The 27076-nt window shown below is 39.1% G+C and overlaps 10 protein-coding genes across 13 annotated transcripts; 5 read left to right on the top strand and 5 right to left on the bottom strand.

Moving 5' to 3' along the window:
- Positions 1–3701, top strand: LOC17878774 (DNA topoisomerase 1 alpha). The gene is made up of 14 exons (XM_006282503.2): positions 1–825; positions 926–1096; positions 1243–1335; positions 1431–1490; positions 1594–1688; positions 1781–1937; positions 2031–2156; positions 2248–2328; positions 2408–2498; positions 2597–2730; positions 2915–3073; positions 3156–3259; positions 3386–3554; positions 3633–3701. Exons 1-14 carry the CDS (start codon positions 1–3, stop codon positions 3699–3701), a joined length of 2334 nt encoding a protein of 777 aa, XP_006282565.2.
- A 552-nt stretch (positions 3702–4253) lies between these two features.
- LOC17879248 (V-type proton ATPase subunit e2) lies at positions 4254–5771 on the top strand. Its single transcript, XM_006284679.2, has 4 exons — positions 4254–4386; positions 4461–4577; positions 4991–5038; positions 5428–5771. Exons 2-4 carry the CDS (start codon positions 4480–4482, stop codon positions 5492–5494), a joined length of 213 nt encoding a protein of 70 aa, XP_006284741.2. The 5' UTR covers positions 4254–4386; positions 4461–4479; the 3' UTR covers positions 5495–5771.
- A 155-nt stretch (positions 5772–5926) lies between these two features.
- Positions 5927–8230, bottom strand: LOC17879909 (serine/threonine-protein phosphatase PP-X isozyme 1). The gene is made up of 8 exons (XM_006284121.2): positions 7915–8230; positions 7418–7570; positions 7250–7312; positions 7089–7174; positions 6920–6995; positions 6567–6835; positions 6392–6470; positions 5927–6308 (listed from the first exon to the last, which is right to left on the bottom strand). Exons 1-8 carry the CDS (start codon positions 8053–8055, stop codon positions 6258–6260), a joined length of 918 nt encoding a protein of 305 aa, XP_006284183.1. The 5' UTR covers positions 8056–8230; the 3' UTR covers positions 5927–6257.
- A 141-nt stretch (positions 8231–8371) lies between these two features.
- On the top strand, positions 8372–9965 carry LOC17879424. Its single transcript, XM_006284406.2, has 2 exons — positions 8372–9232; positions 9401–9965. The coding sequence occupies exon 1, from the start codon at positions 8534–8536 to the stop codon at positions 9227–9229; it is 696 nt and encodes a 231-aa protein (XP_006284468.1). The 5' UTR covers positions 8372–8533; the 3' UTR covers positions 9230–9232; positions 9401–9965.
- LOC17880217 (peroxygenase 1) lies at positions 9882–11498 on the bottom strand. The gene is made up of 6 exons (XM_006285850.2): positions 11353–11498; positions 10935–11084; positions 10764–10849; positions 10567–10661; positions 10361–10486; positions 9882–10257 (listed from the first exon to the last, which is right to left on the bottom strand). Exons 1-6 carry the CDS (start codon positions 11468–11470, stop codon positions 10095–10097), a joined length of 738 nt encoding a protein of 245 aa, XP_006285912.1. The 5' UTR covers positions 11471–11498; the 3' UTR covers positions 9882–10094.
- A 1032-nt stretch (positions 11499–12530) lies between these two features.
- Positions 12531–15673, bottom strand: LOC17879347 (protein HOMOLOG OF MAMMALIAN LYST-INTERACTING PROTEIN 5). Its single transcript, XM_006282536.2, has 6 exons — positions 15519–15673; positions 15262–15362; positions 14678–14787; positions 13995–14070; positions 13728–13871; positions 12531–13433 (listed from the first exon to the last, which is right to left on the bottom strand). Exons 1-6 carry the CDS (start codon positions 15610–15612, stop codon positions 12699–12701), a joined length of 1260 nt encoding a protein of 419 aa, XP_006282598.2. The 5' UTR covers positions 15613–15673; the 3' UTR covers positions 12531–12698.
- Positions 15674–15899: 226 nt separating this feature from the next.
- Positions 15900–19242, bottom strand: LOC17878352 (65-kDa microtubule-associated protein 2). The gene is made up of 10 exons (XM_006283344.2): positions 19138–19242; positions 18579–18672; positions 18290–18493; positions 17964–18209; positions 17667–17882; positions 17337–17492; positions 16943–17254; positions 16773–16860; positions 16543–16691; positions 15900–16459 (listed from the first exon to the last, which is right to left on the bottom strand). Exons 2-10 carry the CDS (start codon positions 18648–18650, stop codon positions 16166–16168), a joined length of 1737 nt encoding a protein of 578 aa, XP_006283406.1. The 5' UTR covers positions 18651–18672; positions 19138–19242; the 3' UTR covers positions 15900–16165.
- Positions 19243–19570: 328 nt separating this feature from the next.
- LOC17880565 (phosphatidate cytidylyltransferase 3) lies at positions 19571–22219 on the top strand. Of its 3 annotated transcripts, XM_006285738.2 has the most exons (11): positions 19571–19687; positions 19947–20246; positions 20325–20739; positions 20822–20963; positions 21040–21196; positions 21290–21337; positions 21413–21499; positions 21596–21724; positions 21806–21862; positions 21940–22020; positions 22090–22219. In XM_006285738.2, the coding sequence occupies exons 2-11, from the start codon at positions 20040–20042 to the stop codon at positions 22177–22179; spliced, it is 1413 nt and encodes a 470-aa protein (XP_006285800.1). In that variant the 5' UTR covers positions 19571–19687; positions 19947–20039; the 3' UTR covers positions 22180–22219. The 3 variants fall into 3 exon arrangements, with proteins under 3 accessions (XP_006285800.1, XP_023635131.1, XP_023635132.1); XM_023779363.1 differs by having other exon boundaries at positions 21290–21499; XM_023779364.1 differs by lacking the exons at positions 19571–19687; positions 19947–20246 and having other exon boundaries at positions 20332–20739; positions 20865–20963; positions 21290–21499.
- An 89-nt stretch (positions 22220–22308) lies between these two features.
- LOC17879797 (grpE protein homolog 2, mitochondrial) lies at positions 22309–24242 on the bottom strand. Its single transcript, XM_023779365.1, has 5 exons — positions 23925–24242; positions 23214–23645; positions 22971–23138; positions 22764–22892; positions 22309–22663 (listed from the first exon to the last, which is right to left on the bottom strand). Exons 1-5 carry the CDS (start codon positions 24069–24071, stop codon positions 22565–22567), a joined length of 975 nt encoding a protein of 324 aa, XP_023635133.1. The 5' UTR covers positions 24072–24242; the 3' UTR covers positions 22309–22564.
- Positions 24243–25001: 759 nt separating this feature from the next.
- On the top strand, positions 25002–27016 carry LOC17878304 (GDSL esterase/lipase At4g26790). Of its 2 annotated transcripts, XM_006283967.2 has the most exons (5): positions 25002–25157; positions 25307–25397; positions 25491–25881; positions 25996–26485; positions 26601–27016. In XM_006283967.2, the coding sequence occupies exons 3-5, from the start codon at positions 25510–25512 to the stop codon at positions 26792–26794; spliced, it is 1056 nt and encodes a 351-aa protein (XP_006284029.1). In that variant the 5' UTR covers positions 25002–25157; positions 25307–25397; positions 25491–25509; the 3' UTR covers positions 26795–27016. The 2 variants fall into 2 exon arrangements, with proteins under 2 accessions (XP_006284029.1, XP_023634898.1); XM_023779130.1 differs by having other exon boundaries at positions 25002–25397.
- The last annotated feature ends 60 nt before the right edge of the window (positions 27017–27076 follow it).

Below are 27076 nucleotides of genomic sequence, written 5' to 3'. Positions count from 1 at the left end.
ATGAACTCATCGGGTATGGCTACTGAGGCTCGGCATGATGAGTATAAAGATAATGATGATGATGATGATAAGCCTATAGTGTTCAAGAGAAGTGATCATAATGGAGATTCTGAGGATGCAAGACCTTTAAGCTCAATAATTTTCAGGAATTCCCCTTTGAATAGGCGGCCAAGTCAATATGAGTCAGATGATGAAGATGACGCTCCAATATCTTCAAGGTTTCAAAAGAAGAATGGTAAACAAGACTCTACTAATAAAAATAATAGTTCAACACTTGAGAATGCAGGGGTGCCCAACAAAGTATGTGGCAAGAGGCTTCTGGATAAGGGCAGTTCTGCAGATCAATCTTCCATGAAGAAGCTCAAGGTATCATCTTCATCTACGTCAGTTTCTGGCATACAAAGTGATCATAAGAGGAAGGTTGTGGTATCATCACCTAAAACATTACCTTTCAAAGAAGATGAAACTGACGATGACGATGATGTTCCAATTTCCAAGAGAATCAAGTCAGATTTCTCCAATAGTAAGAAACCAACCGCAAAAACTAAATTAGGAAAACAGAGTTGTACGTCATCAGCTACGAAGTCCAAAGTGAAAAGATCAGTAGTTTCTCCTCCGTCCAAGACAAGGAGCAAAAAGTCTAAGAAAGTGATCAAGGACTCTAAGTTTGCCAAGTCTTCAAAATCTTTACCTTCTGGTGATGGGAAAAAGAAATGGACTACCTTGGTACATAATGGTGTTACTTTTCCACCTCCATATGAACCTCATGGGGTGAAGATTTTATATAAGGGGAAGCCAGTCGACTTATCTCCTGAGCAAGAAGAGGTCACCCCGTCCTTTCTTATGTCATTCTTAATTAAGTATATCTTCCAAAGGAGTAGCTTCATTTATACATGCTGATGATCTGATTCTTGTTTACTGGTAGGTTGCAACGATGTTTGCTGTGATGAGGGAGACAAACTATTATAGTAAACCTCGATTTAGGGAGAACTTCTGGATTGATTGGCGAAAACTACTTGGCGAGAACAATGTGATACAGAAGCTGGATGATTGTGACTTTACCCCCATATATGATTGGCATTTGGAAGAGAAGAAGGTAATCTCAAAGACTACTTAGATTATGTGGTTTTCTCATGACTAAGGTCCCAAATCATATTGCTTTAGGATAGTTTTCTTTGCAAGGGTGATTATTCTAGTTGAATGTGTCTTGTTGATTGGATGAATTCAGTTACAACTTTATAGGATAATGATGGGCTGGTGAAAAAAGCTTCAAAAGAGAAAAAGTTGAAGGAGGAGAAGTATATGTGGGCTATAGTGGGCGGTGTCAAAGAGAAGGTAAGCTTTACCATAGTTTGTAAATGCTCTGTGTTTTTTTTGGTTTTGTTTTGGGATTAGGCTTAGTTACTGTGATGGTTGTTCTTCTCTTTCAGGTTGGAAGTTTCAATGTTGAACCTCCTGGGCTATTCTGTGGTCGTGGAGAACATCCCAAGGTTGCTACAGTTTTGTTTTTCTACATGCATTCATCAACAAGTTGCATTTTAGGTTTGGTGCGTGTTTTGGTTTCATAAACTAGTCTATGGCCTGATCTTGCAGATTGGAAAACTGAAAAAACGTATCCATCCTTGTGACGTTACTCTAAATCTTGGGAAAGATGCTCCTATCCCTGAATGTCCCATCCCTGGTGAAAGGTCATCTTCTTCCATGGTATTTTGGGAAATATAGTAAGTGAAAAATGTTGTCGTCTCGTACTAACAATGATTAGATGCTACTTAATTTGCAGATGGAAAGGAGTAAAGCATTATAACACAGTCACCTGGCTAGCTTTTTGGACTGATCCTATAAACCCACCAGGTATCAAGTATATTTCTCTGTCACCTAGCAGTTCTCAGAAAGGCCAAAGTGACAAGAATAAGTACGAGAAAGCTAGGAACCTTAAGGTAATAGTTGAGCTTTCGTTTTAATATGGAAGGTTGTAGTTAGCTAGTTTATCACACTTTTCTTTCTTAATTAGGTACTTGTTTTGAGTTCAGGACCACATAGACAGTATAAGAGCATCGTACACCACAAATTTTACTGCTGAGGATGTTTCAAAGCGACAGATAGCAGTGGCTATCTATCTCATTGATAAACTGGCACTTAGAGCTGGTAATGAGAAGGTAATACATAACTTCTTTTTGTTTCTTTGCTAAGTGAATGATTACGAGTCTTGAGAAAGAAGTTCTCATTGTTCTTTTGTTTTCTGAGTAGGGTGATGATGAGGCAGACACTGTTGGTTGTTGTACGTTAAAAGTAGAAAATGTGGAGTGTGTTCCTCCGAATAAGTTAGAGGTATCAATCTTCTTCTCTTGACCTTGACAGACTTGTTAGTCACACAAACTTTTTGGTCTTTTTCCAAATGTGTATGTAGTTCGACTTCCTTGGTAAAGATTCAATCCAATATATGAATACGGTGGAGGTTGAACCTTCTGTTTACAAAGCCATTGGGCAGTTCAGGGCTGGTGCGTTATGGACACTTGACTTTGTATGTGTTAAACAGTTAATTTTATTATCTCATGGTTTAACCGAGTATACTTGGTTAAAATTATTAATCATCCAGGTAAAGCCAATTCAGACGATCTTTTTGATGAGTTAAACACAAACAAGGTGAATGCCTATCTTAAGAAGCTTATGCCTGGCCTCACCGCTACAGTTTTCCGTACATATAATGCATCCATCACGCTGGACGTAATGGTATGATTAGAAACCTTGTTTACTTCCAAAACAGATGGTCATACAAAAAATATTTCGCTCTATACAAGTATTCGTACCATGAACATATATGTGATCTATATAGTATCTGTAATGATAAAGTAATATAACCGTAGTCTTGTGTTACAATTTTTCACGGCTCTGTTCTGTTTGGATGGTGTGACAGTTGAGGCAAGAGACCAGAGACGGAGATGTTAACCAGAAAGTAGTAGTTTATCAGCAAGCAAACAAGGAGGTAGCCATAATATGTAATCACCAGCGTACTGTTTCAAAGTCTCACGGTGCACAAATCGAGAGATTGGCTGGAAAAATCAAAGAGCTTAAGGTAAAAAACTGCGTATATAAGATAACCAACATAATGATGAAACTTAAGAAAGGTTCATCATCTAATCTTGACATACATGTAGGAGGGTCTAAAAGAACTTAGAACCAATCTGGAGAGAGCTAAAAAGGGAAAAGCTCCATTGGAAGGCTCTGATGGGAAGAAAACGAAGAACATAACTCCAGAAACGTAAAACATAAAATAAACCTTCCTCCACTTACTACAAAAAGACTGTCTCTAAAACACTTACCAGATACTAGAAGACAAAGACTGTCTCTTAAACTGTGGTTTTGTGATGTTATTAAATGCAAGCAGGTTGGAGAAGAAGATAGCTCAGAAGATGATGAAGATAGAGAAGATGGAACGAGACATGCAGACAAAGGAGGAATTGAAAACGGTGGCGCTGGGGACGTCTAAGATCAACTACCTGGATCCTAGGATCACGGTATCGTGGTGCAAACGCCATGAAGTACCCATTCAAAAGGTAAAAATTGATCTAATTAACAAGAAATTAAGAGAGAGAGAGTCCACTTTCTATATAATGGCTGGTTCATTAATGTAGATATTCAACAAGTCTCTTGTGGAGAAATTTGCGTGGGCGATGGACGTAGAACCTGACTTCACATTCTAATCTGCAGTAGCAGCAACTGATGAGTTTCTCATACAGAGCAACCAGGCTACACCACTAAACGTATTACAAAAAATTGAAATTTAATATATAAGCTGTTCCTCATTAGATTTATTTATATCAGTTCTGCTACAATTTTTTTTTTAAAAATAAATCGTAGAAAAACAAAAGTTGAATTTATTATTTATGTTATATAAAAAGTAGATGTTATCTCGATTGTGTATTTTACTAAAATAAAATCACTTTTTTACTACTTTTTATAAATATATATATATATATATATATATATATATATATCATCCTATTATATACGAATGCTTAAAGAATGAGAAAACATAATACAATTTTGTTATACTAAATATCAATTATCAACCCATAACTCAAATCATGAAATGTGAAAATAGGTTATTATTATAATTTAATTTATTTATTTTGCATTCATCAAACAAATGTGAAAAGAGGTTCACACATGTAAAAATACGCAAAAATGTAAAAATTGGCGTCAGAAAAAATAAATGGAGGTTTTTAAGTTTAAAGAGAAACGACAGGTGTCCCTTGTCACTGATATCGTCGGAAAGCCAAGATTGCCCCCAAGACAAAATTTGGGGATTGAGAGACACAGCAGAAGAGATCACTGCGTACGAATACGATTTGATCTTCTCTTCCTCGAGGACCTTCATTCCAATCTGTGAGATCTCTGCACACCTTCCCTTCAATCGGATTCTCCTCGATCGCTATTTGATTTTGTGATTCTCGTCGCAGGCAGGCAAGATTATCTCTCATGGCTTTTCTTGTGACATCTCTTATATTCGCTGTCGTCGGCATCATTGCTTCAATCTGCACTAGAATCTGTTTCAACAAAGGTCCCTCCACCAATCTGTATGTTTTTCTTTCCCCCCAATTCTTAACTAATCATTTCCCGTCGTTATCTGTTTAGTTCATCATTTGCTCAGTTTGCTAGCTTCTCCAGTATCTCAATTGAGTAGCTCCATTTTTCACATTTTGCGCTTTAGACTCGATCATTGGTACACGAGAATTGTATTCTTCTCTTTGACTTTTGCGGATTCTCTTCATTTTTTTCTGAATGTGTTCCTTCATAGGATAGTTTCTTCAATATGAACTACTTAATAGAGTCACGACTCTAATCAACTCTTGTGCTGGAATAAAAGCTGGTTTATAATTGTCTGCCTTGGTTGTTTCATCTGTGTAAACACTTCCCTACGTTTTTGCTTGGAGATATATTTCTTCGTTAGGGCAAATATTAAATCTTTGTTTCTGTTTTCATGAAACAGGCTACATCTTACTTTGGTCATCACTGCCACTGTCTGCTGTTGGATGATGTAAGTTTATGACTTTTGTAATCACTGCCACTGGTTTGCATTTCGTGTCATGGTTCATCCTCTGTTTTGTTATCCGGCCTCTCATTTTTGTCAGATTCTCTCTTGTTTGATATTGTTTCTTCGCCTTGATCAAGAGATAGATCCTTCTACGCTTTACTACTTGCTGTTGTTTTGTGGATAAAACAATGTTATATCTCGACAGTTCTAGGTGGACGTCAGTCATTTAGTTGTTCAACTTATCTGAAGTCAGTGAATTAGCTTTCATGTTTTGAGAAAGTTCCACAACTTGAACATTATTGGTCTTCTACTGTCTATTGTGCAAGTGTCCTTATTGTTATTGATTCATTCTCTTATATCACTGCATCGTTTTTGTTTCTTCGCATTGGTAGGTGGGCAATTGTTTACATTGCGCAGATGAACCCTCTTATTGTCCCTATCCTAAGCGAGGTAGAGTAGAAAACAATCTACTCAAACAAGGAACCTGTGTTCACAAACTAGGGAGCCAATGCACAAATTTGAGTTAGAGCCCTGCTGCTCTTTCTGTATCTTCTTCAAACATATTTTTTTCCCCCCTTTGTAATTCTTATCGCAGTATGGAGCAACAAAACTTTTCCTTTACTGTTAAATCTTTCGTCTCTCATTCCAATTCTTGAACAGTCTTCATATACTCAAAAGACTTCATTTATTGTTGATGAAATAAATATTCGGAAAAATATTTGCTATTTCCTATCTTCATCTCCTACCAAGGAATTTTGTGATTTTCTTATTGTTCTTGGCAAGTTCCTCTTCCTATCAAACGCCAATAATCCAAGCCTCAACCAATTTGTACTCTGGCATGGCTGTCATATTCTCCTAAAGTTTCCCTGTGGAATTCTGTTGAAATAATTGTGAGCTCCAAAACTGTTTGAGGTCTTTATATATCTCCTAAGAAAGTACAAACTTGAATCAGGACAAAATCACTCTCTTAACTACCATTACACAAAAACACTCTTTGGCCTACAATTACACCAAAACCAGAAACAACAATCTATCCTTTTTAGACAAACCCAGTTCGACCAATCCTTGTGGCTTAAGTTGAACTCGCCTGAAACAATTGTAGTGTATATTTCTTCTGCACTGCCACCTAAACACTCAGCGAATTGTAATTCTCTTTCCTCTTCAACGGTGTCGGATCGAAGCTAGTTCTACTTTGGGGATAGGGTTTTTAAAGTTTTGCCCTTCAGAGGAAGTAATCAGGGGCAGGTTTTTTGGCAGGTGGCCCTCTTGAGTCCTGCAGTTAGATATGTCAGTCTACTGATCTACTCAACGGGAATCAGAAGCGGGGAGTAAAATATTTTACTAAAAGGGTTATACCTGCTGGGCTGCATCGAACACACGGAATTCTTTATTCAGATTCTCATCGAGCTCTAGAATCGAAGCCACATTACCACATCTGGAGCATAATTGAAATAGGAGTAAATGCAAAAATCAAGCAAAAAGGAAAGAAGATACATAGACTGAAACAAACGGCTCTGAGAATTTTATTTACCTGTAACAGTAATTTGGGGCTGACCACACTGTCACAATTTGGCTATCGAACATCCATTTGTAACCCTCCATAACGAGTTGATGCGCACGGGCTATGTAGTCTATGTTGTTTGACTGGTTAAAAGCCGTGACAACACTGCCACCAAAAAGGAATCCAGCACCACGAGGACTCAATCCCCAGCCATCAACAATATCCTCAGGATCAGACCATAGGAGGTCACACATGGCACCATCATGTGGTACTTCTTGCTTCCGGTCAATTGTCCTGATCTGCCATAAATGTATGGGTTCGTCAGTTAACTCATACTAGGTGGAAAGTTCTAACTATATCAGTAGAGGAAACTCTTATTTAACCTGATCAAGAGTCATAATAGCTGGAGAGAGACCACCATGAACACAGAATATCTTGTTCTCAACAACAGCTGAAAGACTTTTGTACATAAAAAGACAGATTAAGGAATCTTTCATTTGAAAGAGAACCAAAAAACTTAGCACAAATAAAGTGGAATGCTGCTGTGCGTACCTCATGTAGTCAAAGATGTCAGTGCAGTATCTCCAGACATTGACAGAGCCGTATTTACGCAGACACTCATCATAAAATCCATAAACCTACTAAAAGCAGACTCTGTGAATAGAGTGAATATATAGACATAAAACTGAAAACTTTAATGAGACTGCACTCACCTGTGTGATTTGCCTACTTTCGTGGTTTCCTCTGATAAGAGTTATGCGGTCTGGATATCTAACCTAAGAATATCAAAGCGACCCACTTAAGTGATTCTAAAAACCATTTAGCAGAATTACATAAACCACAGGTCCACAAAAAAAGTAAAAGATAGTCCCGAGAATTACCTTGAGTGCGAGTAGAAGTAGAAATGTCTCAACTGAATAATATCCACGATCAACAAAATCTCCCATAAACAAATAGTTGGTCTTGGGGCAATCACCCCCAACTTTGAAAAGCTCCATCATGTCATAGAACTGCCCATGGATGTCACCACATAACTATTCCAAGACAAAATTCCAAGGATTAGCATTTCTTGCAAATAGTAAGCACATCAATGGTAGCTACTCTCACTTCTCAACGCTATGACTTCACTGCCCTTCAAATATTTTGACTTGTAATAATAGGAAAAACATAAATACAAGTCGTTCACTGGATCCTACGAATGACTACCATTTGACACAACATTACGAACCAAAATTTCAAAGACACGAAATCACCGCGCCCAATTTCTTCAGGTTTCTTAATTACAAGCTCGTAATTACTACTTTAAAGATAAAAGAATATCAATTCTTTCTACTTTGGAGATAAATTCTGAATCCCAGATCGAGTAGCAAGAACTTACAGTGACAGGGGCATCAACTCTTTGAACATTACTCTCTTCAACGAGGATTTCCATGGCTTTGAGGCAAAGGGCCTTCACCTCCGATTCGCTCAATGGTTCGCAGCGCTTCAGCTGCTCTATCTGCCGATCTAGGTCCGACATTTCTAACCTTTCCTCTTCTTCCCTCTTCTAATTCCTCTTCGGCCACCGGAAACGATCCTTGAATCTTATGAATCAGAAGAAATCAGCCAAACCCTCTCCACTGAAAATTCACTACTCTCGAAATGTTGTTCGTTCGTCGTCTTCTTCCCCAGGAGAGAGAGGTCTTTGCTCCTCTCCGCAGGAGTGCTTTTCCCAAACCCAGATTTCTTTTTCCCTCCTTATGTTTTAGATTCTAATTAAAACCACCCCACTTCTTTTCTGAAATTGTACATTCGCCCTCAATGTTTTAAAAACACTCTAAACCAACCCCTCTAATTTGTAAGCACACACATATAAATACAGTACAAGAGACCCAGAAGAAGATGGGCCGAGTTGGGCTTATTCACATTTAATGTTATCTCCACGCGCGTAATCACATCAGTTGAGAGATAACGGCGAAGTCTAATTCGATCGGAGCTGGAGTTGATGCTCGGCGACGATGGAGAAAAACGTCGAGAAGATGCTGAACAAAGTATCAGTCGTGTTCTTAAGCATCGGAACAGTGATAATGGTGATTATGATTCTCCAGACGCCGAAAACTTGTATTTCACCAGAAGCTCCGTCGAAACCTCATACGCATTTCCCGAGATCCACCTGCGATTCATCGCCGCGCCAGCATCTTCCTCTTGCCAAGAAGAACGCTCGAGTCTGGTCATCGAAAGCTTGGAAATCACGTCTCTCTTCCTTCTCTGATTACTTCCTTCGATTTCGCGATCTCGGATTTCTTCAAAATCACACCAAAGCTCTCTGTCTCTCCGCCGGCGCAGGGCACGCTCCGATGGCTCTTTCTCAGATCGGATTAGCTGATGTAACGGGCATTGAGTTGGTCGATTCGATTCCTCTTGTGAAAAGAGCTGATCCTCATAACCTTCCCTTTTTCGACGGTGTTTTCGATTTTGCATTCACCGCACATCTCGCTGAAGCTCTGTTTCCGTGGCGGTTCGTGGAGGAGATGGAGAGGACGGTGCGACACGGCGGGTTTTGTGTGGTTGCGGTTGATGAATGTGGCGGAGACGATGTTAGAGATATTTCTAAGTTTTTCACTAAATCGAAGGTTGTTGATGTTGCTAATGTAACTCTAGAAGGATCCAAAAGGACTAGTATACTATTCAAAGTTCAAGACTCTCCTACATAAGAGGTGTTTTATCTTGTCTTGTTCTCTTATGCCTGCCATGAACCTTAGGTCCTTTACTGGAATTTCTGAAACTGCTTCAATGTTCTCAGAGTGGAGCTAATATTCTCAAGTCTTATGTGAATTTGAGTTAATGTATTAATGACTAGCTTAATGATGTGTGTATTTGTGCAGGAGATTCAATAAATATGTGGTTTTATTTGTTCAAAAAGACCATTTTTGCTTTGAATGCTATAGAGCAACACAGTTGACTGAAGCTGCAATGTTTATTGCGAATTCGAGATAAATAAATCTCTTCGAAGTTGGCTTCTGATCTAAAAAATTCTTAGGAATCTTGGAGCTTTGGAAACAAGTAACAACTTTTGAAGAGTTTGGTGGGTGGGGTAACATGCATCTGTGTCGGAGGCTGAGGTTCTTGCTTCAATCTCTTTAGAGGTCAAATGTACTATTGGAGCTAAGCAACATATCATCGACTCGATTGGTCATTTTGTATTCAGGAAAATAATTAGTTCTGATCGGTGAATATCATGTACAAACAGATTTTTTTATTTTTTTTTCTTTTAGGACTCCTAAAGATTATGTGCATATATATTTTATTACAGTTTTAATTGTATATATTGCATTGAAATTGAAAAAGGTTGGTACAAACAGAGACTAACGCAACAAAACACCCAAGCTTTTCTATATAAGCTGCTGCAACGTGTACTTTACCATACAGATTTGGAAAAAGCAAAACAAACATAGATCTCTTAGACGATAGTCCATACTACTACCCGAAACTTCATTCACTGTAAAGGGACAAGCTTAACATGGATCGATTATTAGCCTATAAAGAGGCTCGATCGATCACTTAACATTAAGGATACCTTTAGTAGTAGGCTGTCTTGTCTTCACTGATACCAGCGTAGATCTTAGCGCAGTACTCGAACAAGCTGCCGTCGAAACACCTCCTAATTGCTTCTTTTGACAAAAACCCTTCTTCATCCCTCGCTAGCAAGTACAACAGTCCCCACTCCACTTTGCCGGCGATCCTAATACATAAAACATATGTAGGTAGACTCAAGCATTAGAATTACAGCAACACTAATACTTTTGTTTAGCACATTCATTCAATGAACTAATGCAGCAATGTACCATCCGAAAATGTCCCAAGCGTCACGATTTCCTTCTGTCATCTCCCATAGTTCTCCAAGACTCAACTTATCTGGCAAGGTTTTCGCATATTTGCTAAATATCAGCTCAAGATTCACCGGCATAAACCTGAAAGAGAATACCACATGCATCAATCATCATGTCTTTCTCTATCAATTAACCGATATTTCAAAATAACAGTCACTCACCTCCCTTCATTGTCATATGTTTGCGAGTCACTTCCATGCTTGGACTTGTGTATGTTGTGTATGTATATGGGGAAGAAAGGTGAAGGTAACCACCCCTGCATGAGCAAGACAAACACTTGACAAAATGAACATTGATCTAAAGTACAATATTCATTAAAAATATATGTGATATGTCAGATGAGGATGAGAGGTGTTACCGGAAGAGTAGCATAGCTAAGGGCCAAGTTGATAACAGCAGCTATTATAAGCGACCCAATGATATTGAAACCAAGCATTCGTAGTCCTAAGCACATGTTGAATCAACTTTTCATGTACTAGAAGATAAGATTGAAAGATCTATTATAACCTATACGTATAGACATATATACCAGAGTAGGTCTCCCAAGGGTAGATGATGCCATTATCATCGATATCAAAGAAGGCGACATGTTGCTGTAGAACACTAAGTCCGTAATTCTTATGGCCTGGGGTTCCGTACGGATGCTCTCTGTCTGGTGCTTGCAACGCTCTTGGCATATCTACGCATATCATATATATATACACATAAATACATTTACTTATGTACACACATTACCATCATATAAGTATCATTTTGCAGCATACAGCTGTCTATCTTTAAGATCATCAACATCAAATACATGCATATATAGACACACACATGAATTGCATTCAAAAGTTTTGAGGTTTGGTAAGTCCAAAACGGTTTCTTTAGTTCAACCAAATATATACATACGAATTGACAAGAAATTAGGATAGAAGTGGAAGTAAAGAAAAAAAAGGTGTTACAAGGTTTAGGAAGTCTATCATCCAAGTCAACACGAGCACGGCGATGGTAAGTGACCGGGGCGTAAGGAGCCACCGTAGCCATTGCGTCTCTCTCCATCATCTCACTCTTCGTACCCATCTCTCTCTCTCTCTAGACTGAGTGCAATGTATGTGTGTGTTTTAGAGTGAAGAGTAATGAGGTGGTCATAATAAGAACTTGTTTGATACTGATTGATGTGCGTGGCGGACATGCACGCGCCGACGAAAGCAGTGATTGACATCTCTTTTCTTGTCTTTGACGCACCTCTCTCCTCTCTTCCTCTGTCTTACACTTGACATGATTCTGAAGACACGTTTGCTTCCATGTTTCATCACTGTTTATTATTTTCTTGTCTGCCCGCTAAATCAGTAATCTCAACGCACACAATGTATCGGGCCTCTTGTGCGCTTTTTGTAAAGGCCCAACTTCGAGTACTAAGAGCAACTCCAACGAAGAGAACCCATCATTGGTTCTCACAAATTTTTTAATTATAATTTTTGTATGTTAACCTCTTTCAATTTTTTTAAAAGTTTGTTCCTCCAACAATAGAATTCTCTGGTTGGGTGTGTGTTTTTTTTAAATGGTGTCCCTCCTAGTTGAAGTGTGAGCCATGTCCTCAATTCCATTGTTTACTCCTTGGGTTCGGAGAAATCCAGCTACAAAAACAGTGTCGTGGTCGAGCTGGAGCATCTCGCCACGAAGATCTTGAGTCCGGCTTGGTTTGATTCATGGCCATCCATGGCTTCTGTCGATTTGAGACCAAATTCTCTCCCGATTTGGAGAAATTGTATGTGAGAGAGAGATTAAAAGAGAAAGAAGTGTTTGTTCTGCAAAAGAAAAAAAAATCAAAGAGAAGAGAGAGAACTCGAGAGTGTTTTTTTTTTCTTTCATCATTTTATTTCTACCAATGAGAAACGAACACATCACACACTATCTCAGGTTCTCTAACCTCTCACCAGAGAACCGGTTCTGTCTTAAATAATGATTTTTGATTTAATTTTATGCATTTAAATCCAGAGAACTCCACAACAGAATCTCCGATGGAGATAGTCTAACACCACCCCCTACTTTAGTGCGTGTTCTATACTCGCTCTCTATGAAGAGAGACCAAAAGAAAAGATTTCGAGCACTGGTCTTTGGACTATCTATATACACGAAGTTTCAGGAAAATTTTCATAATGTATTAAGAAACCTTCACACAATATCTTTTGTACACGAAGTCTGAGCATGAAAAGTTAATACGTAAACCCATGATGTGACTGTGAAAAGTTAATAACCAAAGACACGCACACACATCAACCCAAGTTTCATAGATTAGATATAATACTCAATGACCGGCTGATGGATTTGTTAGCAACTCCAGTGACTTCTTCAGATGTTCTACAGCAGTCGAGACTTCATCGAAAGCCAAAGCTCCCACAGCGAATCTAGCAGCCTTGTGTGCCTCTGCAATCTTCTCAGGCCCTGGCTGGTAGCTGCTGTCATAATGGTACTTCTGAGCTGGACTTGGTGCAGGATTTAGAACCGGAGCACTATTGATACCCCCATTTGAAGAGTAAGGCGGAGGAGGAGGAGCAGAGGAGAAGCTTGTGGAAGAAGGAGCAGGTGCGGAATGCGGGGAAGAATAGTACTGTTCTGGGTTTTGGTAGTGAGAGGGGTAGTGCGGAGGAGTGGCTGGGAGGCTGCTTTCACTAAAACTAGGATATGACTGGAAATTAGGGAGAGAATTTGGAGAAGTCTCATGAGATGGGTAGTTTTGTGGTGGCGGCATGTGCTGGGGAGGGTCTTGGTGATATGGTTGATGGTTGAAAGGATGCGGGTAAGGGGAGTCTGATGGTCCAGTGGAAGGAGGGCGGAGATCGTTGGAAGGGTAAGAAGACGGTGGTGGAGGCGGCACATCTGTGGGGTAATCGTTGTTAGGAGTGTCATGAAACCTGGGAGGTAGAGGGTGTTGTGGTACTTCAGGGAAGTGATGATGGCTAGAGTCATCATTTGAGTCATGGTACGGATCAGGCTCTGTTTTATGATGACTTGTTATGTTGGTAGCACTGGCATCGAGATCCTGTAGATAATTAACATAGACATAAGCTAAATTAATTAACTTGATGCAGTGTTTATATCTTACAAGTTGTCGAAGAAAATTATGTTTTATCATAGTGTTACGACAGTTGATAAAGCAAGGACCTAGAAGTAGACAGGTGGGTGCAGATATGTGGGTCTCTAGCTAGATGAGATGATCAGTGAGATGCAAGTTCCATAAACATTTGCGTGCGCACCACATGCTTTGATTATATCAGACAGAATACACGGTAGGCCAATATCTAGATATTCCCAAACCATAAACTGAGAAACTTACATAGGAGCCACTAGGACCACTTGATGGGATGGATTCTTCACTGTCATTGTCAACAGGGTCACCTGGAGTGGGCTTCCTTCCTTCTTTAATGGCTTTCCTTATGTCAGCAGCCTTCCAAATAGCATACTTTTGTTTCTGTTCTATCTGTCAATGGGAACCATTACATATAAGTACATCAATCACCTAACACAGCTGCCTCTTAACTTAAGGTGCGAGGTGTTGATTTGAAATGTTAACTGTAAAGTAACTGAAAAAGTAGGAACTCACGTCAGGAGGTACCGGGCCAAACTGACTCAGAATTTCAAAGAAGATGCTTGCAGCATAAAAGGTTTTGGCTGTGCCCCTGTCACAAAAACAACAAGAGTTAAATTTAGAAAATCCATCACAAGCTTCTGTAAAGGTTACTGAATGTGGATGTTAACAACTACTAAAATAAGGGGTAGTAATTGAACTAATATCAGTATCAACTCATAATTAACAACACGTCAAGGCTGGAGATACAGGTAATTTGGAAAAGCAGAACGGCTGGAAGATAACAGGTCGTAATAAGCCTTGGAAGCATCCAGCTAATTACTTGACCGGTGATCTTACGTTCTATATATATTTGATTTCAATAAACAGATATATTACTATGACGTGAAAGTCACCATCAAATGATGTAAGAGGAAGGTACCACCTAACGATATGTCAAGGTATCACCTAACGATATGTCAAGGTATCACCTAACGATATGTCTGCCGGATTTGCATACTTATTAGTTATGTATGTACTTATAAGCAATTTCCAGTATTGGCAAATACACTAATACTAGACATAGAATGAATCTACGGAAACAGGATATTTCGACTCATTGAAATAGTGTTGAAGGTGGCCCTAACATTAGTAGAAACTTACCATGGTCACATGCCATTCAATATGATAATGAAAACATAAGACAGCCAAAAACTTACAAGTCAGCTCTTCCTGCACGATCCTGCTTGTCGGCCTTTGCAAAGACATTTAGTGCAAACCCCTCCACATGCATATTGTCATCTGGGGACAGATTCAATGATTTCTTATCCTGAATCATCACCACAAAAAAAAAAAATGAAACTAGTCAAGAAATTGACTCATTAAATCTGTCACAATATGATCATAGACGCTACATTATATGAAAAGGTGGATTATCATTGGAGGCGATAAATCCAAGACTGAACTATTTCACCATCACATACAGAAAAAGAAAACCTAGTATAGAACATAAAAATTGGCCAGAAAAATAGGGAGAGCAACAAATTACAAAACCCCACCATAAGCCTGAGTACCATGTATAAGTGTTCTTGCTTCACATGCGTTATCCCAATAACATGAACCAACCTAAGCTAAGTTTAGATTAAAGCCTCCGTAGCAAACAAAAACATAAATAAACTCTCCAGGCTTGTGACAACATATAATGATCAAAATGACTCAAATCACTAAAAACAATCCTTAACTCCTAAGATAGACAGATGAAATAAATCAGACAAACTCAAAACTAAGAACTGAAAGGTAATACCTTTTCCAGTTGATTAATGAGGGACATGAGAATCGAATTGGTGGTCTTAGTTCTCTCGCTCTGCGGAATCTTCAATCCTCGCTCCATGGCATATAGCCGGCCTAATCACCACACCAATAAATTGCGATTAGAAAAACAAGTCTAGTTAAAATATCAAAAAATACTTGAACAGCTAGATCATAATAATCATCGCAGAACTCGATCATCTGGGTTTTTATTCTAGGTTACATATGGATTAAGAGAAAACCACAACGCACAGTAGTAAGCGACAAGTGGTTCATGCTTCTGCAACTCGTCAGCTCGTTGCAAGTAAGGCAGAAGAGTCTTCGCTGGTTCGTTTGGGTTCGACATAGATTCTCTCTTCTCGAGCTTCGTAGCTTTTCTCCGATTGTTAAATGTCTTAATGAAGAAGACACTTGAATAAATTTTCCTAATTTTTATCAAGGAACGCGCTTCTGATTCGGACAAATTCTGATTCTGATTAACTAGAAACGACGTCGCAGGGCCTGTAAAGTCCTAAACCTTCTTGGAAAACAACCCTCGAAGTTTTCTAATATTCACATTTTTTCACAACCATTATTAATTTATTCAATTTACACCCAAACAATTTTGGTATTTTTCGATTTTGCCCACATATATAATCATAAAACTTAACTCGGATAGAATCCTGTATCTCCTTCACCAAGCTGGTCACTTCACATTAAGTCCATGCTACCCAAAGCTTAACTACGAAATTTCTGAAAATAACTGAGTCAATGAATACAGAGACATAGACATCTATGTAACATTCTACTCTCAACGTCTTGTCTTGTTTCTAACTGTCTGTTTCTTAGACATTAGTCACTCCCAATTAGCAACTAACAAAAGTGTCAGTAAGCATTCCAACTCTTTTTCTTTACTATTGTCACTGTGAAGCCATAACTGGGTCAGCACCAGAAACTGGACATGCCGCATCTTCTTTCGTGATGGCTACAAGGTTCGAAGGAGAAGCTATCTTGTTCAGACTGTCTCTCTTGGACTTGCTTCCGTTCTGGCTTGAGTTCATAGATAAACGCCTGATAGGAGTTTCGTTGAGACCTCCTCCGTTAGCTCGTGTTCCCACTGGTTTCTTGGCACTGATGGGTCTTGCAGGGCTTGGTTTAGAACCAAAGGCCGAGTCTTGATCTGTGTGTGGCTGTTCTTGCTGCTTTTTATGTTCCTGATGATAAAAAGGCAAGGTTAGTTTAAACGAAATTAGATTCAACAAGAAGATTTGTCACAGGATGCAAAAAAATAAATTACTTTCAGCCTCCGCTTCTCATCTTCTCGTTCTTGCCTCAGCATAGTGTATTCATCTAGCATGGCGAGCAGAGGAACGCCATCATACTCAAAAGACATACTGTTATCCTCTTCCCATGCCCGGGTTTTAGCAACCAATGTGTCAACCATTGCTTGCACAAACAACACATGATATATCCATCAGTCTCAGTTTAGTTTTATGTGTACAGATAAGGGCGAATTTCAGAAGTTACCGGTAATCTTGCTGACCAGAATCCGGGCTTTCTCAGCTCTCTTGAGATTCAAATGCGCACCTCGGCTTGCGCTATACCTGTTCTGATCCTGTTATTCAAGAACAAAATCATCACACAAAACCTTGTGTTCTTTAATAATGTATTCATTAACATTTCCGAATTTAACATACACGGTTGTAGTCCTCAAGCCAGCTCTCTTCCTCACAAGCCGACATCCATTTCTCAACTCGGTCCAATATTTCTTTTCTGCTAAACGCTTCTTCCTTGGCCTTTGCGATCTGGCTATCCATGTCAGCCAGTAGCTCAGAGGGTTCAGTATTTCCAGCATCAATCAACGACATGATCCTCTCACGAACAACCTCTGGTTTTATTTCGATATGAGCTCGAGCATATATCTCCTCAAGCTCGGTTTGCTTCTTGAATGCAATTTCTTTCATTCTGCTAGATTTCAGTTGGTCAAGCCTATCCACTTCCACCTCAGCCTTCAAGATTTCACAGGATTTGTTTAAAAAGAGTTACTTATCATATTCATTGACCGATACATTATGATTTTTTTAACAATACCTGCTCAATTAGATCAAGTGCTAGAGCACCAGAGACAGTCACTTCATGAACTGAAGCTGAAATGTTACATGTAACATGGTCAAAAAGCTCCCTTTCCTCATCAGGAGTATCCATCAGATTCCACAGATCAGTTAGCTGAGTAGCTAGCTCTTGAAGCTGCACATACCAAGATTCGTTATTGAAATCTATATACAAGAGTTTCAGAACTTTCGGCACAGCTTATCAGACTTAAAATTCATCCATCAGTTTGATATTCAAAAGTTACTAAAAGGGATTTCAACATATGTCCAGCCTAACTGACCATGCTCCTGCCAGAGATATTTTGACTACCTTTTTAAGTCTTTGCATCTTATCTTCCTTAAGTGTCAAGACAGTCTTAGCCAACCTGGCAAGTGTTTCATTGCTAATGCTCTTGGTTTGAGCATTATTTGCCTCATCTAAGCTCGGATGAACTTCAGTGACAGTGCTTAAGAAATCTAAACCAAGGACGGCACATAGGTCATGCACCGTGCTCACAAACTCGAGCACCTTCTGTAACCTATCACTCTGCCCAAACACAAAGCAGATTTAGTTCTGACCTGAAAGAAAATAGCCCACACATCACCATGTCCAAACTAAGAAATTTACCTTCTCCTTCTGGAGCTCTTGGAGTTTCCTCTTGAAGTCATCTAATCTCTTCAGAGACAAGTCAGACTCGTCAACCACATGCGGCCCATTATTCAAACCGCCGGCGATCTCTTCACATATCTTCTGAATTTGTGATTGTACATCAGAAAACGCCCGGACCCTTTCCTCTTTCTGTTGCCAAAGTTGTTCAAGAGCAGGTGCTATTGCAGAAAGTTGTTCTTTGATCGTCCCTGCACTCTTATCTGGCTGCAATAGAGACAAAGCCATTGAATCACCCTGTAATCACCTAATAATCTCATTCCACTTGTAGACGCGAGATTACTTACAATATCAATATAGCTTTTTTCCCCCAGAGAAGTAGTGAGATTGGAAAGCTCAACAGTGGCATCAGACAAGGTCTGAAGAAGCTCTGCACGAGATTTAGCAGCCTGCTCAACCTTCTTTTTGTAAACATTAAGACACTCTTCCTCAATCTGAAGAAGCAGTTTGTCTCGTTCCTCATCACTCTCACCAACTTCGTCCCAGATTTCCTATAAAGAAAAGTGTGTCCACTGAGTTTGTGGAACCATACTACAAAGGCTAAGATGTGTTGTGTGGGTGGGTTGCAAAAATTACCTGCAACTTCTGTAGTAAGGTGCCACAAGTGATTTCTCCAATAAGAGGATTTTCAGCTTCCGTGACTGCCATTCTTGTGAAATCAGAAGGTTTCCTGCAAAATAAGAGAAACACCGAACCATTTTGGTGAAGATCCTAAAAGAAACCAAAGTTATGGGAAACCCGATTGAAACAGAAACAGCATTTGAACCTCAGAACAAAACCCTTAAGCAAACGACCCAAAATGCAAGAATACTGAAGCTCTTTAACTAAAAAAAAAGTTGCAATCTTTAACGGAAACCTGATCCAACCAGAAACAGCATTTTGAACTCAGAAGTCAGAACAAAATCCATTACGGTAAGACCCAAAATGCAAGAACAGTGAAGCTCTTAAAGAAAGAAAGAAAAAAAGCATTATAAGATGAAACTAAAGCAAAGACGAGAAGAAGTTCAGAGAAATCGAACAGCATTGCTGCATTGGTGATAAAAACAAAGCAAAAAGAACTCAACAGTCAAAAGGAAGTAGAAGAAGCAATGCACTGAAACAAATCGAATCCAGCAGTAGAAGATGGCTTTCTTACCGAAATCGATATTGAATCCTAGTGCTTTATCTTCTTCTCTTTTAGATCTGAAGCTCTCCGATGAACAGTCACTGTGAGGGTGAGAGAGAAAGAGAGAGAGAGAGCATAGGAAACAGAGAAATCTCTCTAAAAACTATGGTTATGGAGGTTGGGAAACGGGAGAAATGGGTCCCACTTTACGGAACTCAATAATTAATGACCAAAAAAACAACAACAAAAAGGTGAGACCCTCGTTGACTCACCATGTTCATGTCGTCGTTAAGGGCCTTTTATTGGGCTTTATAAGTAAACAATCCGGCCCATATAAAATAATGATACGTGTCGTTCATCCCGGGTTTGAACGTGAGTGCGACATGAATAGTTTTATTTGTATTTTGGTTATCTTCTAATTCGGCCTCACCGCTAATAAAAAAGTGCTCATCCACCACCTTCCTCCTCCCTTCTCCTTCTTCCCTCCCTCGCCTCCTTTGAGATTCTTCACTTTGCATTTTTTTTCAATCATCTATCATCCCGCCACATTTTTCCCATTAATCCTAAAGCTTCATTCTCCGTAAGTTCATTCCTTCTCTTTCATTTGTAACTCTTTAGTCGATTTGTTTCTTACAACCGAATCTGTGGGTATGTTTATTTTACATGTAAATGTTTTTTTGAATATGATCCATCTCGTTGTGCTTTTGATACGTCATGTAGGTTTCTAGGCTTTACACCTTCAATCTATATCCTCTGTTAATGCTTGTATTACAAGCAATCTCTTGTGAATATTTACAATGTATAAAGCTCGACTTATGGTTGACATTTTGATATTACAGATCAGACAGAAGAAACCCAGATATCATCATGGTTAACTAAATTTGAAGAACCATTAATCCAGGAACTGAGAGCACTGATCTTAGGGGATCTCGATGGCAATGGAGAAAGATCTCAATCCGCATTCTCCACGAATTAGAAAGCTAAGGGAGAATAGTCATCCTAATACATCGACTTCACGTATGTGTAATAATAATCAAAGAGATAACCATTATCAAAACATTCTCAATTCACCAAGGGATTACAATTACGCTCCTAGCTCTCCCACCGCCCGCACTCGCCACCGCAGGCGATCAAGCGAGGTATAACGCTCTTTTTTCTGTTGAATGTGTTATAAGATTCTTGAACTGAGATTTTATTGTCTTTTTCTCAACATTCAGAATCTATCTGAGGTGAGCAGAAGCAATGTAAGCAGAGTAAGCAACCTGTTACTTGGTGATAAGAACAAGTACAAATCAATGTGGATAAGGACATGCTCATCTCTCTGGATGCTTGGTGGAGTTATGTTTATAATCTACATGGGTCATCTCTACATCTGGGCGATGGTTGTGGCTATACAGATCTTCATGGCCAGAGAGCTCTTCTTTCTACTCAGAAGAGTTCACGAAGAGCGTCGCTTGCCTGGTTTCAGGCTCTTGAATTGGCATTTCTTCTTCACGGCTATGTTGTTTGTTTATGGACGCATGCTCCAACAGCAGCTTGTGAACACTGTTTCTTCGGACAGATTCATCTACAAGCTTGTGAGTGGTCTTATCAAGTACCAGATGGTTATTTGGTACTTCTTGTACATTGCAGGTTTGTGTTGCTCTTTCTTCTTCTTCTTCACCAACCTCACTCATCACTTTCTGGATACGTTAAGAGTTTAATTTTCATTCAGGTTTCATATGGTTTATCCTTACATTAAAGAAGAAGATGTATAGGTATCAGTTTGGGCAATACGCTTGGACGCATATGATCCTTATCGTTGTGCTTGCTCAATCTTCTTTCATCGTTGCCAATATATTTGAAGGGATCTTCTGGTAATAATGGATTCAAATGAAACATGTCCTTTACCTATGGGTTCTAGCTTGGTGTTTAAAATGGATCAATATGCAGGTTTCTTCTGCCTGCAGCGCTTATTGCTATGAACGATGTAGCTGCTTATTTCTTCGGTTTCTATTTCGGGAAAACTCCACTGATCAAGTTGTCTCCAAAGAAAACATGGGAAGGTTTCATCGGAGCATCAGTGGCAACCATTATCTCCGCATTTTTTGTAATATACTCATCTTCAATCATTTGATCCATTTATTTATAGCCATTTCTTTTTGTCTCAAGACTGATAGATTATCTGTGCTTCTGACAACAGTTTGCAAATGTCTTAGGCCAGTTCCAATGGCTTACATGTCCAAGGAAGGTAACAAAAATTAAATCTCCATTGCGATGTTTTCTTCTTGGCCTTTACTTCATCGCTATGTTGCATCTTTTGCAGGACTTATCAACTGGTTGGCTTCATTGTGATCCAGGCCCTCTCTTCAGGCCAGAGTATTATCCATTGCCCTTTTGGATTGCTCCATTTGTAAGCAATTAGTTACCTTCTCATGAAAATCAGGCAGCGATGTTGTCTTGTACTGTATAAGTCTTTGTTTTGAAACTGAGCACTGTTACTTAACAGTCTCCATGGAAAGAGATCTCGATTCTGCCTGTCCAGTGGCATGCTTTCTCTCTCGGTTTATTCGCATCTGCTATAGCACCTTTTGGTGGTTTCTTCGCAAGCGGTTTCAAAAGAGCTTTTAAGATCAAGGTTAGACATTTTCAAACATTAAAAGGTTGTGTTTCCATGAGTCTAAGAACAAATCTTAACTTCGTTTTGTTGCTTTGACAGGATTTCGGAGACAGCATACCAGGACATGGAGGATTTACTGATAGAATGGATTGCCAAGTAAGAGCCACTATAAGATCAGACAGATGAAATATTGTATTTTTCATAGTTTTAACCAAATTTTGCTGCCTAAACAGAATGTTATGGCGTTTTTCGCATACATCTACATCCATTCGTTCATTGTTAATCAGTACAGTGTCGAGATGATCCTAGACCAGGTTAGAATCATAATTCACTTAAAAGTTACGTAGTGGCTTTTTAAATATTTGATTGTATTATACCTGCAGATATCGAGGGGTCTGGGAGACGAGGAGCAGAAAATGCTTTATGTAAAGCTCGGAGACATTCTTCAACATAAGTTACAGGGAAGGTTTTAAGAATGAGATGCAAGTTTTGTGACTCTGTTTTCAGCATCTTTCCCCCTGGTTAGTTTCTGGTTGTATCAGACCATGTAAAACCATAATTTGTATCTGATTAAATTAATCAAAAAGGAGACTTGGTCAGTGTGAACCTCGAAAATCTGTAAAATGGTATTTTCCCATGCAATTAATGCTTCAGGGAGATAGAGAAAACAGACACAGAAGCAGGATATCTCCTGCAAATGCCATGTCCAGCAACTTATGCGAGATCTTGTTCATCTAATGAATAACCAAACCACAAGAGAAAACTATGACTCAAAGACTCAAGAAGATGTTAATGAGTTACTCGAAACATTGAAACATAGAACCATAGCAAAATTTATGAAAACCAGCTAACTTTTTCTTAAGCATCAGACTCTTTCTTCTCTTCTTCGTTTTCTCCTCCTTGTGTAACACCAACCTCAGCTGGTCTTATAACTCGATCATACAGTGTGTATCCAGACTGCACGTATATAGACATCCATCGTTACTAATTGGTATTTAAGGACTGTACAATATGGAATAATGAGAGACAAAGAATTGAGCAAACTTAATATATTTACCTTCAAGACATGAGCTACTGTGCCTTCTGGCTTAGAAGCATCAGGGACTTGGAACACTGCGTTATGTCTGTTTGGATCAAACGGCTCGTTTAAAGGATCATACTTCTCCATACCAAATTTCTTAAATACCTGCAGCAGCACAAAAATTATCAGGTTCTATCGACATTGCTTACTTAAGGTCTTATAACTACATTTGTCAATATTTACCTCCGCTAGCTGTTTCTCAGTCATTTCCACTCCTTCTAAAAGGGTCTTTAATAATGGAGCAGCTCCAGCCGAATCATTTGAAGTGTCAAGCTTTGAGAAGCTTTCTTTGACAACCGAAGAAGCTCTTCCAAGATTATCCGCCACATCCAAAAGGCTCTTTGCAAAATTCTGCATACATATATATTTTAAGCAAAATACTATAAGAAGGAAAAGCTGCAAACCAAGTTGTTGTAGTAGACTAACCTGTACGGCATACTTTTTGGTGTTTTCAGCATCACGTCTTGTTCTGTCCATGACATTCTCCATTTCAGCGTAAGTACGAAGAACTTTATCTTTCATTTTCTTAATCTCTTCTTCCTTTTGAGACAGTAGCTCTTCCTTCTCAGCTACAAGCTTCACCAAATCATCCACTGACAACTCATCATCACTCTCAGAATCTGATTCAGAAGATGCAGCTCGTTTAGCACCTTTCCGCTTTCTTTCTGCAGAATCAGTCACAGAATCTTTCGATCCAGAGTCAACTCCTGATTCATTTGCCTCAGCAGTAGCTTTCTCTTCACTTGTGTTCGAGACCTCAGTGTTGCTTTTCTTCTCATCTGATTCAGGCGAGGTTGAGGAAGAAAAAGAGAAATTTTGTAGTGAAATTGAATCCAGAGACACCTGGGCTGGAACGAGCTGCCCCCATAAACGATGCAAAATGGATTAATCTCAGTCAAATGAATCAAAGCAAACAAAAAAACTGTAGAAATCTAAGGCGGAAATGAAAGAGCATCCACTCATATACACATACATCTGACAATTCAAACACATGGGATCAAGGAAATATTATCAAAACACAGCTATCATTTCTAAAAACTCTGAATTGAGGTCAGATTGAGGAAACCCTTAAACCCTAGCAAAACCCTGAATCTAAATCCCGCACGGATAATGATAAAATTTGAGTCAAAATCAAACCTTGTGTGAGTAGTCGTGAACGAGGGAGTGATACCGACTCGAGAAGATAGGAGTCTGGTTCCTCGTCTGATGAGCGACGGCGGGGAGAGAGGATGAACGCAAACCCGCGCTGCGGGAAACTCGCGACAAAATTCTCGAAACCAACATCACGGGGATCAACAGAGGGACAAGCAGAGATCAAGACGAGAAGAGAAGAGAAAAAGAATGAATCAAAATCTAATTGTTGCAGAGAGACACACACACTCGTGCGCTTCGTGGAGTTGAGAATTACTCAATTCTTTCTCTCTTTGGGTTTTTCTTTTAGCGATTTTACGTAGTTACCCTTACCGATGCACGAGCGGTGGCTGAGGCTTACTGATTTAATCCGGCGAGTCTGTGAGGGTATTATAGTCAATATAACAACTTGGGCAGCTAATTTGAGAAGCCTCTAGAAAGAACCAACCAAACATAATCACTTGTACTTTTTTTTGGGACAGACATAACATAAGCATTATAGTCCATCCATCTCCTGGGCCTGATTGGTACAGTCCAACTAATCAGAACAAGCACGCACGCACATGTATGTGTGTTTCTCATTTACTCCGTATAGAGTAGGATCACACTATTAGTTGCAATAGTAGTGATAAATTCTAATCAAATTACATAGGTTGTGTAGATTTGACTTCATTTGGATGGGAGAATGTGAAAATTTATGTTCAACTACTTAGCAATAATTCAACAACTATAAATGACCCCTTAATTGCTAATATAAGCCTATTACATTTGTTTTGCTTGTACTTTTATTTTAATTCATAACGCAAACCTGTTTTAGTATACACCTGTCAGTTGGAAGCTAGCCCACATCTAGCTTTTCAAGAGACAAAAAAAAACAAACGAAAAAAGTTTGAACAATAAATATGATCATTAGTTGAGACTAAAAAAACCAAAGTTACTTTTATCGGCAATGTCACATTTGACGCATGAGAGACACTTTCTTGGCGTTACTTGTTATTGTCTTGTCGTTGCACCAACCAAAACTGTGGTTGAACTAAAAAAGAAGCCCCAAGACGTGCGACACAGTTTACGAACTATCTCAAATTTAATCAAGTGAAGAAAACTCCTTTGTAGCTTCCGAGATTTAAAGCATTGCTTGACTGAAGACCAAACAAAGAGACAAGAACAGAGAGTAGAGAGGTTTGTGCGTGAACCCGGTAAAAAAGGATGATGCGTTACACATATCTGAAGCTTGCAAGAGTATGAATCCTTCTTCCTTTTATGTAAAACCTGGCTTGTCTCCTTTTTTAAGTAGCTATAAATACGGCTCTCTGCTGAAAAATTAATCTCAAATCATTTTCGGCTCATTACTCACCTCAACTACCTCTCTGTGGCCAAAAATAACACAGAGAGACAATTCAGACTAAGGAGTATTTAATAAGGCATCATCTAACAAAGGGCCTAGCCTAATAACTACTACACAAGCGAAATTTGTTTCAGGTTCGATACAAGATACCTCTCTTCCTCCAACTTTAAATGCTTTGGTCCTATTGTTTCTTCCCAAATCAACCGTGTGAGGTTCTTGTTTTGCAGAAGCAAACTTGTGTAAAGCATGCTGCGAAATAGAGTTCTTGCGTTCTTGTTTCTAGCAGCTCAGCTCTTGGTGATGATACCTGAAACGGCAGCGAAAGTTTCTGCGCTTATCGTGTTTGGGGACTCCACTGTGGATTCAGGCAACAACAACCAGATTTCTACAGTTCTAAAGAGTAATTTCCTGCCGTATGGCCGGGATTACTTTGATGGGAAAGCAACTGGGAGATTCTCAAATGGTCGGATTGCACCAGATTTCATTTCTGAAGGTTTGGGACTCAAGAACGCAGTCCCTGCATACCTAGATCCAGTATACAGCATCGCAGACTTTGCCACTGGTGTCTGTTTCGCTTCAGCTGGAACCGGCTTAGACAATGCAACCTCTTCTGTCTTAGTAAGTCAACCATACTTGTATATCCTAGTAGTAGTACATTACTGTAGTGAATTGTAGATTTCATATAGTCCTAGTTAAACCAAATCTGACATGGTTTTTTTTGAAATGTGTAAGTCTGTGATGCCGCTTTGGAAGGAAATGGAGTACTACAAAGAATACCAGACCAGGCTAAGAAGCTACTTGGGTGAAGAGAAAGCTAATGAGATTATTAAGGAATCACTATACCTGATTAGTATCGGAACCAACGATTTCCTGGAGAATTACTATCTTCTTCCCCGCAAGCTGCGGAAGTACTCTGTGAGTGAGTACCAAAACTTCCTGATAGGAATTGCAGGAGATTTCCTGACAGATATTTACAGACTCGGAGCTCGGAAGATGTCTCTGTCAGGACTCTCTCCTTTTGGATGCTTGCCCTTGGAAAGAACAACTCAGCTCTTTTATGGAAGCCAATGCATCGAAGAATACAACATTGTGGCTAGAGATTTCAACACCAAGATGAATGAAAAAGTCTCCGAGTTGAACCTTGAACTGGACGGACTCCAGCTTGTGTTTTCAAATCCGTATGATCTGGTTTCAGATATCCTAAACCATCCTGAAGCATTTGGTTAGTAACAAAATTTCTCTAACAAAAAAAAAAAGCGTTTTTTCCAGGAATAGTCATGCAAAGACTCTCAAATCAAGAATTCTTCTGAGATAATATTCCTATAATTGCATTGCAGGTTTTCAAAATGTAAGGAGTGCATGCTGCGGAACAGGATACTATGAGATGAGCTACTTGTGTGATAACATGAACCCATTCACATGTTCTGATGCAAGCAAATATGTATTTTGGGACTCATTTCATCCAACAGAGAAGACAAACGAAATAGTAGCAAGCCATGTTCTCAAGTACGACTTATCTCGGTTTCAGTGATAAACAAGAAAGTTCCATACCTGATACCGCAAGCACAATATTTAACATACTATATACTACATTCTTTCTTCCAAAGTATAATTTTTTTCTTTCAGTAAGTTACTTGATATCAGTCAAAATCAAGCTTCCAGAGTGTTGTAAAAGAACCATTTTTCTTACTTTATGATCATGTAACTACTTGAAGATGCTGCTGTGATTGTTATAAAGATGAATTAGATGAAACTGTTGAAAGAAAAAAACAATGCAGAAATGGAATTGACTTATGATGCTAGAAACCAAAAA

The sequence above is a fragment of the Capsella rubella genome, unplaced genomic scaffold (genome assembly GCF_000375325.1).
Source record: "Capsella rubella cultivar Monte Gargano unplaced genomic scaffold, Caprub1_0 scaffold_7, whole genome shotgun sequence".
NCBI classification, from domain to species: domain Eukaryota; kingdom Viridiplantae; phylum Streptophyta; class Magnoliopsida; order Brassicales; family Brassicaceae; genus Capsella; species Capsella rubella.
This window is presented reverse-complemented; position numbering and strand designations above follow the sequence as displayed.